Below are 15,894 nucleotides of genomic sequence, written 5' to 3' on the forward strand. Positions count from 1 at the left end.
AAAGAGAGAAAAGAAAAGAAACAAGGAAAGGAGGGGAGGGCAGGGCAGGACTGCTTAGGAGATGGGTGCACCAAAATCTCACTAATTACCACTAAATAAATTATTCATGTAACCAGGTACCCCCTGTTCCCCAAAAACCTATTGAAATAAAAAATTTTAAAAAAATAGAAAAAGAAAACTCATTCGCAATCCAAAAAAGAAAGAAAGAAAGCAGAAGGAAGGAAGGAAGGAATAAAGAAAAGAAAGAAAAAGAAAAGAAGAAGAGGAAGAAGAAGAAGAAGGAGAAAGAAGAAGAGGAAGAGGAAGAAGAAGAAGAGAAGGAAGGAAGGAAGAAAGAAAGAAGGAAGGAAGGAAGAAAGAAAGAAAAAGAAAGAAAGAAAGGAAAGAAAGAAAGAAAGAAAGAAAGAAAGAAAAGAAAAGAAAGAAAGAAGAAAGAAAGTCTCACCATTTTGCCCAGACTGGCCTTAAACTCCTAAGCTCAAGTGATCCTCCCACCTCAGCTTCCCAAGTAGCTGAGACTACAGGCTTATGCTACCATAGCCACTTCACAGGACAGGTTTTAAGCCAAAATTATTAAACCAATCAAATCTGTCCAGAGTCATCTTAATGGAAATATTATATTAATTATTTTCTAATACAATTTGTAAACCTCTGTATTTCTAAACCAAATTCTTAAAGACTCCTTAAATTATGTTTAAAAGCTCTAAATGTTTCTCTTCCCTTCTTATCTTGTAACCTAGTAAGCCAGGCAATTAGCTTAACTATCAGTTAAACCTTTTATTCCCCAGAGTTTTATTAAAGGCTATTTGGAACAGAAACATTCTTCATGAGAGCTCATTGACTTTTCTCCCTCTTTTTCTGTTAGACCTATTTATCTGAACTATCTGGGTGTATCCATAATAACCAGAATTGAGTTTTGATCAATTAATAAATTAAGTTTTCTAGAAGACAGAGAAAGAAAGTGAGATGATTACCACAAATATGTAAAGAGTTACTGACCACTATAAAAGTCTAATCATCTTCTCTTTGCAAAGAGTGGGAAAGCCTTAAATGCAAACAAACCCATTTCAGTACATGAGAAAGAAAGGAAGTCATTACAACCAGTTCAAATAGTGTCTTGGGCGCTTGATAATTCCATCAAGACTATAGGATTAATTAAGTCTTTAAAAGTACTTTCAAGTGAATAATTGTAGTCATATCAAAGTACTTCAAAATGACCACTGCAATTCCAGGTTGTCCTTGATGAAATTATGCTTTTTAGAAAGATAAATGTGTGAAAGAGAAAACAGAAGCCAGAGTTATGCCTGGAGATAGTGCAAGTTTATTATTAAATGAACCCATGAATTTATTAGCTACTGGTCATTCAAAAGGGGAAAATAGCACTTAAATATTGTATCTAAAGTCCTCAACAGTAAAGGTTGAACCCCTGGTAGCTAACCCTAAAACCCAACAAGCTAGAATGGGTAGAGAGGAAATCTCTCCCAAAGCCAGTTTCTCAGACAAAACTAAGAAAAGTTCTTATAGGCACACAACAACGTGGCCAACTGACAGATAGGATGGCCAGTTTCAAATCTTTACTAAGAAAAACAAAAATTAGTATAAATCCAATCAGATAACCACACAATTCTGGAAACCTTTTACTTATAACAAAAACAGTATCAGCTGTCTTTGGGAGTTCAACAAAAAAAGGATCAGACCTCAAAACAAGGGCTGGAGTTAATCTAAGCATCATAGACAAGGAATCCCCCCAAGCAAAAAGGCAGAAGAGACCTCACTGAAATACAGTATAACCAATAATATAACTGGTGGCAAGGGTTCCCGCCTAAGTCTTGGTAGGATTTTCGTAATACCAAAATCCTAATACAAAGACCACCAGGGAAACTTGTTGATCATACAAAATGGTTATATTAAAGTTTCTGAGCAAAAGAAAACATCACCTTAACAATGTTGGGGAGAATTTTTCCTCTACCCTTGTGAGTTCTTACCTGGGACCTCTATAAACAATAGATTAACAAGAAAAAAAGAGAAGTTAGTTAACATGTATACCTCATGTATATATGGGAGATACCCAAGGGAAAATCAGTAACTCCTAAAGTGATGGCTGAGAAGTCTGGCTTAAATAGCATCTTCAGCAAAGAACAATACATTCTTAGAGAAGTGATGAGACAAAGGAAAAGGACCTTGAGTCTCTAGGGCCGGCAATTTGTGGGAAGGCAAATGTATGGGAAACTAATGATAGATTAAAGGCTAGTTAATGAAGTTTGATATATAAATTCCTCTGGCGCCATCTGCAGGCTGATAAGTGTCCAAAGATTTATCCCTCTGGCTGGGCGCGGTGGCTCACGCCTGTAATCCCAGCACTTTGGGAAGCCTAGGCGGGTGGATCACGAGGTCAGGAAATTGAGACCATCTAGGCTAACACACGGTGAAACCCCGTCTCTACTAAAAATACAAAAAAAATTAGCCAGGTGTGGTGGCGGGGGCCTGTAGTCCCTGCTACTCGGGAGGCTGAGGCAGGAGAATGGTGTGAACCCGGGAGGCGGAACTTGCAGTGAGCCGAGATCGTGCCACTGCACTCCAGCCTGGGTGACAGAGCGAGACTCCATCTCAAAAAAAAAAAAGATTTATCCCTCCAGGGGTCGCGGGGGGAGTTACCTTCCTTAATTTATGTCATACTTTTAGGCAAACAGGAGAAAGGCAGAGAGCGTTTCTTATATTTTTCTTCTCAAGTGACTTCAGCTCAAAAATATTTGTCATGCTGGCATATTTTGGGGTGGTATATTCTGCTACCCTTCAATAGAGTCTCAGTAGTGTTTCACAACTGGGAAGTCATAAGATTTTTATGAGGGTATTTATAAGATTTTGAGGACTAAGGTTGTCCATGGGATAGTTTCAAGGTAGAAGTTATTAAGCAAAGTCCGAGCAGAGATTGGTCGGAATTTGTAAAATAGGTGAATTGGTGGATCACAATCAGTCTTATCTTTAGAGCATATGAATCCATGTGGAACTACTGTTAAAACAAGTTGTCCATGATCTTATCTTAAAGTATATGGATCTGAACAAGCTTGTGTTAAAAACAATTTAGTTCAAGTTACATGTCCTGGTTTGGTACAGTTTAGCTGTTATGCAAATAATGGTATAATTTTTCAAGTTGATGTTTCTGTTTTATTTCTCAGAAGGAAATAGTTTGTAGGCAAGGCAGCCAATTATAAGGCTTTCACAGAAATTCAGACATAATATAATGAATGCCTATAATTGTTTTGGGAGGTAGTAAAAGAGTGAATGAAAATGTAGGGTCAAGGAAGAGCTGGATTAGAATATTCTTAATGATTGAGGCTTTTGGGAAGAGTGGGCTACAAAGTGGAAAACAAAAGTTAAATGTTTAGGCCAGGCTCAGTGGCTCACGCCTGTAATCCCAGCACTTTGGGAGGCCGAGGCGGGCGGATCACCTGAGGTTGGGAGTTTGAGACCAGCCTGACCAACAGTAGAGAAACCCCATCTCTACTAAAAATACAAAATTAGCTGGGCGCGGTGGTGCATGCCTGTAATCCCAGCTACTCGGGAGGCTGAGGCAGGAGACTCACTTGAACCCACGAGGCAGAGGTTGCAGTGATCCAAGATCGCGCCATTGCACTCCAGCCTGGGCAACAAGAGCTTGACTCTGTCTCAAAAACAAAAACAAACAGCAAAAAAGAAAGTTTAATGTTTAAAAAGTGGGAAGACAGTGGCCAGGTGTGGTGGCTCACACCTCTAATCCAAGCACTTTGGGAGGCTGAGGCAGGTGGATCAGTTGGGGTCAGGAGTTCAAGACCAGCCTGGCCAACATGGCAAACCCCCATCTCTACTAAAAATGCAAAAATTAGCCATGCATGGTAGTGTGCGCCTGTAGTCCCAGATACTCAGGAAGCTGTGGTAGGAAGATCGCTTGAACCCAGGGGGTGGAGGTTGCAGTGAGCTGAGACTGCGCCACTGCACTCCAGCCTGTGCAACAGAATAAGACTCCATCTCAAAAAAAAAAAAAAAAAAAAAAAAAAAAAAGGTGGGAAGATAGTGGCACCATTGATAATACCAAAAATGGGAAATTGAAGTTGGTGACTTGATATGGAGATGATGGGTTATGTTTTGTTTTACATTGTATTTTTTTTTCCTTTGAAACTGTAATAAATTTCAGACGTCATTCCCAAGATGACTGGAAGTATTACAGAAAATAAGATTCAGTTTTAAAAGGAAAAATTGTGAATTTATTCTAGTATATTTAGCCTTATACTCTTCCATTTAATTCTGTATTGTTTTCTTTGAAATTATTTAAAATACACTATAAATCCCACACCCTCATTTAACTAGCTATTTTTTCATTATGTCAATTTTACAGACAAATAATGGGTTCTCCAGTGATCTCTAATTTTCCGTTATTTCTGGAACTGTTTGCAGCAAAATATTGGAGAGGAACATAAATAGCAAAGAAAACACCCTGATAACAGAGGAATCTTACTTAGTTGGTGGTCAACACCCTGCTTTGAAAAGAAATGATATACTCACACAGTTTTCTTTCTAAAGCAACTGGTTTGATTAATAGAGTTAAAGAGCTGCAAGCCTTGCCCCTTATAAAATTATAATCACTTTAATAACTGTGTGTTAATTAAGATCAGAAAATTAATCTATGTTAGCATTGCAGTAGCATTTTTCCAAGCACTGCCAGTGAGTTAAGAATGAAAGTGGGTTACAGTGTCACATGGCATCTGATTAAGTTAAATTAGTAAGTATTCGAAGGGAAGACTCCCTGGTGACACTGAATAAGATGGTCGGAGTTTTCCTGTAGCCTATTGTAAGGGGACAGTTGGTTGCAAAGCTACTACTTTTCCAATATAAAGTCAAAAATCTGGCCACGTAGTATCACTAATGAGTCTGAAGGAAGATTAGGGCTTGTGGTTATTGTCTGGGAGAATTCATATAATAAGCTCCGGTGTTGGCCATGTTAGTAGCTGAAACATCTTAAACATGCAGGCTTGCCTTTAACCTCCTAAAACAATAGTCCACGTTTTTTCACTTCAAATAAGTACTTTTTTTTTTACTTTATAATTTCTGAAATCAAAGCATATCTTAAAACTGATACATAAATTGTTGTAAGAATGTGTCTGTGTATGTGAAGGACCCCCTACTCTTAGGTATTTTATAATCTAATAGTCTATGTTCACATTATAAACTGATTTCATCTGTACTAGCATCTAGGGGTAACAATATGAGAACAATTGGGAGGAAAGTAGGTGATCCTTCGATGTCATATGTCATAAAGAAAGGAAAGAGAATCACATTTATTGTACATTTATCTGCATAAACTGAATGTTCATTATCTCACTCCTAACAATTACCTTGCAAGGTAGTTATTATTACTATATTTTATAAATGAGAAAATCAAGACAAAGAATTTTGTCAACTTGAATTTGAACCCTGTTGGAATCCAAAGCTCTTCCTACTATACAGTCTGACTACCTCATTGGAACATCCTAAGGTAGAATAAGCTTCATTAATTTTCTTCATAGACATAGTAGATATTAAATCTCTAAAGATTAATTCAGTTCAGAATAATGGAATTATGCATACATGTAGCTAAGTATTACTTAAGTTTGCTAGTATCAGAGACAAAACATCTGTCTTCCTCTCCTTCACGTAAGCTTAACTTCTTTGATACTGTTGACCCCACTTCAGAAAAGAGACAAAAAAGTTTGAAAGAAAAGATAAACTATTATTCTGTTCAGACTTAAGGATATCATGTCACACAATCTGTACCTCAAATATTCCCAATGGAAGACAAATTGGAAAATAATATTGGGAGAAAAAAAAGATAATTGTTTTATTTAGTTTGGCCAGTATCTCCAGAGCATTATTATCAAATTGGAGCCCAACCTGGTGGGATATTTTGCGTGCAGTTCAATCGGCAGTGAAATTTCTGAGTGTTTTTTGACTTCCATAGGAACATTTTCTCATCCTCCTATACTTTCAATATTTATTTAAAGATCCTTTGGGCATTCACCTTCAAAATGCCAGATACCATTGTAGGTGCTAGATATGCTAAACTCAGTTTAGTAGATTTTTTTTTCATTAGAAATACGCAACACTAACCTAATGGAATAATTTGTGGTGGTTTTTTGGCTTTGTAGCTGCTAAATCCTGAAGATGACCTCTTACCAGGGAAGATTCGAGACAGCAATCGTTCAACTCTTCTAGCAACAATTCAGGAACATGGTTACCCCACAATCAACTTGGGTATTGTAGGAGACAAGTAAGTATTTGATGTCATTCTGAAAAGTTTGTATTGTACAAGTACGAGTTTTTGGAATACTCACTAGGTGGAGTTGCTGCTAAAGAGACAGAAATTTAATGTCATAATTTTCACTTATCTCATTCTTCAGAAGCCAAAGAATATTGAGGTATCTATGTCCTTTAGAGATAAAGATTTCTTGGAAAGTCTCTGAAAACAAGAGAAATACTTTACTTTCCTGTAGTGTGTTAGGTTTCAAAGGATGTTTTTGTAATAGTTTTGGTTTTATCCCAATGGAGCTAACAATGATGGCATTATTCTGATTTACATTTTTACTTCTTTCAAGAAAGACAAGAAAAGCATAGGTAAGAAGAGAAAGAGAGATTGTCAAAATTAGCACTACCTAATTCTTTGAAGTTTAAGTACAATTTTTTTCTAGGACTTCTATATTGATTTTTGTATCTTTATGTAACCCATTTCTCCAGGCTTTACCTGCTTGAAAGTACAAAGGGAAGCACAATGACTATAATTACTCAATTTTTAAGAGCCTATTACCCCCATCTACTGAATTAACTCAGCCCTCTGCTACGTTTTCTAAGTATTTCTGTGAATCTCCAGTGCTGTCTCATGTGTGATCAAAAGCAAGTCTACACTTTCTAAACATCCCAGTATCATGCAACACTGCTGCCTGGCTGTCTTTCAAAAGTCACTCTTCCCAGTTCACTGGAGCTACACCTGCTTTTAGTAATATTCAAATATCAACCCAATGGAGACAAGGCTCAGAGACAGATCTGAGTGATAAATACTCATGATGTATCTATCACCCATAATCCCCTTTCTCTCTTATCACTACCTCATCACTGTGTAGACCTCATTAAGCATGGATCCTTCTTCCCTTATGTTGAGTACTTTCCCAAAACTCAGATGTGCTTTTGAAGAGGTTCTGACCTACCATTCACAAGGTAGGCTCTGACAAGGCATGCTATGAACTTTATCTTAGGCTCAAACTGGACACAGTCTAACCTAAGCTTGTCCAGGCCAGGCACAGTGGCTCACGCCTGTAATCCCAGCACTTTGGAAGGCCAAGGCAGGTGGATCACTTGAGGCCAGGAGTTCGAGACCAGCCTGACTAACATGGAGAAACCCCATCTCTACTACAAAATACAAAAATTGTCTAGGTGTGGTGGTACACATCTGTAATCCCAGCTACTCGAGAGGCTGAGGCATGAGAATCATTTGAGCCTGGGGGGTGGAGGTTGAAGTGAGCTGAGATCGTAACACTGCACCCCAGCCTAGGAAACAGAGCAAGACTCTGTCTCAAAAAATAAATAAACAAAAAAACTAAGCTTCTCCAACCCATGGCTCATGGACCACGTACAACCCAGGACAGCTTTGAATGTAGCCCAACACAAATTCGTAAACTTTCTTAAAACATTATGAGATTTTTTTGCGATTTTTTTTAGCTCATTAGCTTTCATTAATGTATTTTATGTGTGGCCCAAGACAATTCTTCTTCTGATGTAGCCCAGGGAAGCCAAAAGATTGAACACCCCTGGCTAAACCTTGGACACAAGCATCTTGCCAGTAACCTGAAAGGTAGTAGCTTTTATGTCATCTAACCTTTTGAAGTTCTCTTCTTTCCTCCTGATTTTTTTTTCTTTCTCTGAGGACACTGGAGTGGAAGCTGGTGTATTTTCAAATGTCATTCTTTTTAAAATCTTCACCATTTGTATTTACATGGATGTTTAGCTCTAAAGAAGTTTGGCCGGGAGTGGTGGCTCACACCTGTAATCCCAGCACTTTGGGAGGCCAAGGCAGGTGGATCACCTGAGGTCAGGAGTTTGAGACCAGCCTGGCCAACATGGTGAAACCCCGTCTCTACTAAAAATACAAAAATTAGCTGGGTGTAATGGTGCGCACCTGTAATCCTGGCTACTCGGGAGGCTAACACAGGAGAATCACTTGAACCCGGGAGGTGGAGGTTGCAGTGAGCTGAGACTGCACCATTGCACTCCAGCCTGGGCAACAAAGCGAGACTCCAGGGCCCCTCGTCCTAAGAAGGGAAAGTAAAGCCAGTGTACAGGAAGGAAAGGGGAAAAAAAGCCAGTTATTTGAATTTGGGCCTTAGCAGTAACCTATCCTTTAAGATACAAGTACTTAAAAACTATCCTATCCAGATACAGCTTTTCCAAAGACCAAAATCAACTTCTGAGAAGAGAAGGGATAAATCCAAGAGTTTGAAAACACAACGATAAGGCAAGCAGGCTTGAAACTTCATGGAACAGACACCAGATTCTTAGGGTTATTTCCCTCCTACCAATGGCTCTGGCCCTACCTCTAAGAGCGTTAATGAGCTCTAAGAAATATTATAAGGGAAAAGGGAGCTTTTAAATTGTTTTTACCCTAATTTGTTCTGGACTATAATTCTGTCCATTCTCCCTCTTACTGATATACCTTTTTTTTTTCAAAGAGGTTACTTAATATACTATATATACTGCCATTATCTTGAAGTACTCTAAAGGCCAAAACATCATTGAAAGGCCAACATGTTGGTATGCTGGTATTTTTCTGGGATCCACACTGTTAATTTGTGGTGGACATTTCCTGATAATGGTGATATTGCATTTAACTCCAAATATGCTTTGAAAACTGTATAAAGAACAATAAAACTATAAACAGGTTAAGGCAATTCAGTGAATGTACAAATCTCTAGTGTAACCCTTTTCTTGAACAGTAGTAATACCTTATATCAAACTGAGAACAATTTAAAAAAAAAAAACTGATGCAAATCTAGGCTTTCTTAGTCTTAGAGTGCTATATTGAAGGGGTCCAGAGTGAATGGTGTAGAATGCAGAGGTGGAATGTGGAAGGAAAGAATTTATAATTGTTCTAATGGAAGTCTGTGCTGGGAGTTTAGCAAAGAAAACAAGGTATTGAATCTACAGCCTGTTGATATTCTGTGAAGGCTGCCCTCCTTCATTCTTCTTCATCCTATTTAGCCATTTGCTAAGGAAAGCAAATATTGTCACACAGAAGCATCTGGGTAAAGCTCTCCAGGGAAACAAGCAGAGTCATGGGAGAAACTGTACCCTAGGTTTAAAGCAGGGAGAGAAATAGCTCAAGAATGTCAGTAAGGGCCAGGTGCAGTGGCTCACGCCTATAATCCCAGCACTTTGGGAGGCCAAGGCGGGCGGATCACCTGAGATCAAGAGCTGGAAACCAGCCTGACCAACATGGCGAACCCCCGTCTCTACTAAAAATACAAAAATTAGCTAGGCATGGTGGTGCATGCCTATAATCCCAGCTACTTGGGAGGCTGAGGCAGGAGAATTGCTTGAACGTAGGAGGCGGGGGTTGCAGTGAGCCAACATCGCGCCACTGCACTCCAGCCTGGGTGACAGAGCGAGACTCTGTCTCAAAAAAAAAAAAGTCAGTAAGCACATAACCTTACTCAACTATGACAGATAAGGGTAGAGAGTGACAGCTCTATTTGTGTCATTAAAAAAGGTTTGAGTCTGGTTTTTAAATTCTATATGATTCTATTTCTCAGTTCTTATTCTTATCCCCTGCCATAATTTTGACAAAGTAAAATAGAAGAGTAAGACTTTGTAACTCTTTGAAGTGAGTTGGACTAAATGGCCTTTGCTTACTATACCTTTTATTTAAAAAGGTTAATTTAATAGTACTATGAAGATTACTGGAGGGATGCTTCAAATACCTGAGAATTAACAACTATGTTTGAAAATCATTCATTTATAAACATTATGTATATATTAAAATACATTTCTTGTTTTCTCACACTGTTTGGAACACAGTACTGTTGGAGTTCCTATAGTCTTTTTCTTTAGAGACACATTTTGAAACCCAGAGATGTTAAGTAACTTGCCCAGCATTATACTACTAGTTAGTGGCAGAGATAAAAATGGAATCTAAATTTCCTGAGATTGACAATCCATAATTCTCTACTATCATTATAAAGACAAGATACTGTATACCTGTGTACTACTGTGGGCTGGATTGGTCAGAGAGAGTTTTATAAATCTCTAGTTTCAAGCTGGAACTTAAAGAATGAGTAGGATTTAGATAGGAAAAGAGAGTGTGTTCATCCAAGTAGGAAACGGAATACACAAAGTAGAGAAGTAGAAACAAATAGTGTCTAGAGAATTCGAAATGAACAAGAGATTCAGGCAGAAGGATAAGACAGGTTAATTGAGTAGAAATTTGAGCCAGATTTTGAAAGGTTTTGCAATTTAGGCAGAACTACCTAATTCAGTTAAATTTGAAGTTTGGGTATTTTTTGGTTTGTTTGGGTTTTTGTTTTTGTTTTGCCAAATTGACATAAAAAACTATTATTTTAAAAAGATCAATTGACCTAGATTTATCATATAAGCTAGTGATGGAGACTGGAAATAAGGAGAACAATACAATTTTGTTTACTCATTGTTTAATCAGTCACCAGGAAGTATTGATTGTGTACCTGTGAATCATCTGGAGATCTTATTGAAAATGTTGATTGTACTTTAATAAATCTGGGGTGGGCTGAGATTTTGCATCTCTGACAAGCCCCGAAATTATACCAAACTGCAGGTCTGTGGATCACAGGAAGTATCAAGAATATAGTAAGATCAGTCATGCGTCTGCTATGAATTTTAAGCCAAAGGCTATTGAAGATACAAAATTGAAACAGATATTGATCTTGCTTTTGAAGAATTACAAATTTCCAGCAGTAAAAATATTTTAGAAGGTTCCAGAACTTAAACTCAAATTTGGAACTATAAGAAGAAAGAGATTAAATAAAGAGAAATATTGAAGACTATTATGTAGAAGAGAGCAGTGTCACTGTTGAATTATCTTTGTCTGGATTACAAAGCCTCAAAATGGTATGTGTATGTAAACACAAAATGCCTGGAAAAGCAAGCTGTTAGGCCTCTTTACCACAATTTTATATTCCTGTGTAGCAACATACTATTTCCATATCTTCATTCTCCACTCAAAATCTATTATTTCTTGGCTTTTATAGCTCTTTTTGCTGTGCTCATTCCCCTAAATATAGGTCTCCCCGGGGCTTACCCTTGGCTTTCTGTCCTTTTCATTCTGTACACTAATGACTGACTACCAAATCTTATATCCCCAGCCCAAATATGAAACTAGTAAAGCCTAGATATTCTGAATTGGCACAAATTTATGTGAGTTTATATACTTTTAAGCACACCCCTATTTCTACTTTTTTTTTTTTTTTTTTTTTTTTTTTGAGACGGAGTCTCGCTCTGTCACCCAGGCTGGAGTGCAGTGATCTCACGTCGCTGCAACATCCGCCTCCCGGGTTCAAGTGATTCTCCTGTCTCAGCCTCCCGAGTAGCTGAGACTACAGACACCCACCACTGCGCCCGGCCCCTGTTTCTACTTTTTTCCCAAGATACATTTTATTTGAAAAAAGCAAGTTGCAGAATAACATGTTTAATTTTATCTCACATTGAATAGCAACTGAACAAACATATATTTATAAATATGGTATATGCATGAGAAGATATTTATATGTAGAAATACCCTATACACCCAACTGTTATTTCTAGTAGTAAGAGTTTGCATATGGGGTAGATGTTAGAGAATTAAAAGTGATGGTTAGGGCCAGTCACTGTGGCTCATGCCTCTAATCCCAGCACTTTGGGAGACCAAGGCAGGTGGATCACAAGGTCAGGAGTTCAAGATCAGCCTGGCCAATATAGTGAAACGCCGTCTCTACTAAAAATACAAAAATTAGCCAGGCATGGTGGTGGGTGCTTCTAATTTTTTTTTTTTTTTAAGACAGAGTTTCGCTGTTGTTGCCCACACTGGAGTACAATGGTGCAATCTCAGCTCACTGAAACTTCCACCTCGCAGGTTCAAGCGATTCTCCTGCCTCAGGCTCCCAAGTAGCTGGGATTATAGGCATGCACCACCACACCCAGCTAATTTCGTATTTTTAGTAAAGACGGGGTTTCTCCATGTTGGTCAGGCTGGTCTCAAACTCCCGACCTCAGGTGTTCCACCTGTCTTGGCCTCCCAAAGTGCTGGGATAAAAGGTGTGAGCCACCATGCCCAGCCACTTCTACTTTTTTTTTTTAAATATTTCTGAAATACTTGAATATTTTTACCCTGAGGATATACTGTATTTCTTTTATAATAAAAGAAACTCCTAAAAATTCCCCTTATGCATTATTAAAAATTTGGTGGACCAGTATTGACAACTGTAATCAAACTTTACAAAACAGACAAAAGAGGCAAGCAGCTCATCTAAGGAATCTGAAAAAGTAAGAGCTATTAATACTATTAGGTGTGTAATGCCATAAACATAGTGATAAGTAGGCAAATTAAAAAGAAGCCAAAGTCTTGCTACATTTTAAGTAAAATTATAATATTTTATAATACAACAAAAGCTTAAATCAAAAGATTATAGAAAACATACTTAAATGCAAAATCTTAATGTCTATATTGACTTTGAATTTTATTTCTCATACTATTTTGCAGTTGCTCAAATAATAAGACTTGAAAATTTAGCCATAGTATATCTTTGTAGAACTTGACAGATAACTAATGTAATAGAAACTTTAGCCTACCTACATTTTGTTTTCTCCAAGCATTAAAAAGTATTTCATAGCTATGTTTTGTTTTCCAGAACCCATGGTGATAAACTGTTCATATTAGATATTTTTCCCCAATAGATGATAGGTTGGCAGCATCATTGACTAGAAAGAAAGAGAGAGAGAGAGAGAGAGAAGGAGGGAGGGAGGAAGGAAGGAAGGAAGGGGGAGGGAGGGAGGGAGGAAGGAAGGGGGAGGGAGGGAGGGAGGGAGGAAGGCAGGAAGGCAGGAAGAAGGAGAAAGAAAGAAAGTCTTTAATGTTACCCTTGACAGAATATCAACTATTTTACCTCGTCTAGAATTCTACAAAATAATAATGTAATATATTGGCTTTGAATTTTCAACCTCTCATTATAAATCCTTTTTCTTCATTTTCATGTTGTTCCTTCTTCTTTTGATTGCACAGTGCCTTTCTATTCTTTCTGTTCTTTTCACTCAAATGCATTCTTTATATATTTACATATTTTTTACTTTTTAAATTTTAGATGCAGGGGCTAATGTGCAGGTTTGTTACATGGGTATTTTGGGTGATGCTGAGGTTTTGAGAACCAATGATCACGTCACCCAGGTAGTGAGGATAGTACCCAATAGTTAGGTTTTGGGCCCCTTACCCCCCTCCCTCCTTCCCTCCTCTAGTAGTTCCCAGTGTCTATTGTTGCCATCATTATGTTCTTGAGTACCCAGTGTTTAGCTCCCACTTACAAGTAAGAACATGCTGTATTTGGTTTTCTGTTCCTGCATTAATTCACTTAGGATAATGGCCTCCAGCTGCATCCATGTTGCTGCAAAGGACATGATTTCATTCTTTTCTATGGCCGTGTACTATTCCATGATGTATATGCACCACATTTTCTTTATCCAGTCCACCATTGAAGAGCATTCTATGTCTCTGCTATTGTGAATAATGCTGCAATGAACGTAAGAGTGCATGTGTCTTTTTGGTAGGATGATTTGTTTTCTTCTGGATATATACCCAGTGACGAGATTGCTGGGTTGAATGGTAGTTCTCAGTTCTTTGAGAAATCTCCAAACTGCTTTCCACAGTGGCTGAACCAATCTACACTCCCACCAACAGTGTGTAAATGTTATCTTTTCTCTGCAGCCTCACCAAGATCTATTATTTACTTTTTAATAGTAGCCATTTGGACTGGTGTGAGATGGTCTCTCATTGTGGTTTTGATTTGTATTTCTCTGTGATTAGGGATATGTTAAATGATCATATCCCTAATCATGTGTTCATATGTTTGTTGGCTGCTTGTATGTCTTCTTCTGAGAAGTGTCTGTTCAGGTTTTTTGCCCATTTTCTAATGGCTCTACCTTAAATATGGGACAGCAGATGTCCTAGTTTTCTTTTCCCTGTGGCTGGTTCAATAACCTATTAGCCTCCTTTAGTCCTCCTAGACAGTGTGAGCTACTGTAGGGAAAGAGTTGAAGACAAAGAAATGTAGATAGGTAAATGAGTACTGAATGCTATATGTGCTAGCCAAGCAGTTGTGGCCAGAACTTAGTAAGATATTGGTCATTTGAGCACATATATTCTTCTCTGTTACTGCTTTTTTTTTTTCTTTTTTCTCAGTTTCCTGATAAATTTGCTTTGAGAAGTTGTCTTGTATGGCTTAAACAGGGTGGAAAAATGATTTGTGAGTATTGGGCCAGGGTTGTTTTCTTTCCCACCAGATAAGCTCCATGAATACTAGGACAAAGTGCATGTTGGTAAACACTATATCCACAGCACTTAGTAGGGATACATTAAACAGCCCTGCCATCTTTTCCTCTACCATTCTCTCTTTCCATGAAACCTAGAAACTTTCAGTTATACAACAGTCCAGAAGAATCTTACAGGGCCCCTTCAAAGTAAGTCCAAAAGTCTTGACCATAGGAGCAGGCCAGAAAGTATGGTACTGACAGTAGAGTTGCATTCCTAAGACATGTCCCCAAAAAATGTACAGTGTAAAGCTTTGTGGCTGGGTGGTTCATTTTATATTTCTGAAGAAAAGCATCTTGGGAGAAATTCCAAATAGATTTAGCAGGCTTTTAATTTAAAAAATTGAGGAGCAGCTCTCTCAGGCTTGAAAAGATCTTACAAATTTACTTCTTGAATATAACAAGCGGTAATCATTATCCAAATAGGTAGAATCTACTTGGGGAAATTTTTTTAAATAAATTTCAGCATTAATTGAGTTTATGTAATTCCTCAAATTGATTTTAACTATTGAATAAGGATTCAACTTTATGACAGCTCAGCAATATAGCTTCTGAACTGCCAACTTGGACCTTCTAGCCTTTCAAGGCCTGAAGGAAGGGCTGGGAAATTCCCATCATTAAGAAGAGTTCCCCCTTCTGGAAAATTGTCATTACAGAAGCCTGCCCCACTCAAATCCTGGGCTTACTTGACTCTGTCGTAGATTGTTGTTTTGTATTTGAACTGCCTCCTCTTGCTGCGAATTTGTGAAGCTACCTCTTTATATTAAAGTAAGAAGCAGAAGGACAAGTACTTCTGCTTGTAGAAAATTGGGTTCTTAAAAAACTGGCACATTTAGCAGGAATTATCAAGATAGACTTAACAGCACAGTGATTATTTGGGCAAAGCCCAGTGACTTACAACTTCCAGTTTGTGAACCAAACATATCCTAATTTTTCATTGCTTACCTAATGTTCTTAAAGTAGGAGTTTTCTAATCATCAACGATAATTTAGATCTGAATTTAATTGGTTCTTGTCATTTTTATAAACTATCGGCTTTCCTTATGGCATGAACCTCCTTTTCTGCTCAAAATGCAAAGTTTTCATTTTTGAGTCAACATAACAGATTTCTTTTCTTTTTTTTTTTTCTTTTACTCCTGGCAAGCTGGGATAGATTTATTTTCTGATCATTTTTCAGCAGAGGTTTCTCATTTTCTATTGGTTAACAAAGAACATTCTTTCTACCTTAACAAACGTGTTTAATGATGACAGGTTCTTTCCGATCTCAGTGATAGACTTTTTATGTAGCTGTTAGAGTTGCCCTCCTTTATCT

General features: G+C 37.8%; 1 protein-coding gene across 18 annotated transcripts in view; it reads left to right on the top strand.

Moving 5' to 3' along the window:
• The window catches only part of GPHN (gephyrin), a 688,936-nt gene that overhangs the window by 624,150 nt on the left and 48,892 nt on the right, over positions 1-15,894 (top strand). For all 18 annotated transcript variants that reach the window (XM_024231223.3, XM_054529737.2, XM_054529738.2 and 15 more), the window contains 1 exon segment: positions 6,159-6,280. In XM_024231223.3, the coding sequence (XP_024086991.1) occupies positions 6,159-6,280 (122 nt within the window).

The sequence above is a fragment of the Pongo abelii genome, chromosome 15, assembly GCF_028885655.2.
Source record: "Pongo abelii isolate AG06213 chromosome 15, NHGRI_mPonAbe1-v2.0_pri, whole genome shotgun sequence".
NCBI lineage: Eukaryota > Metazoa > Chordata > Mammalia > Primates > Hominidae > Pongo > Pongo abelii.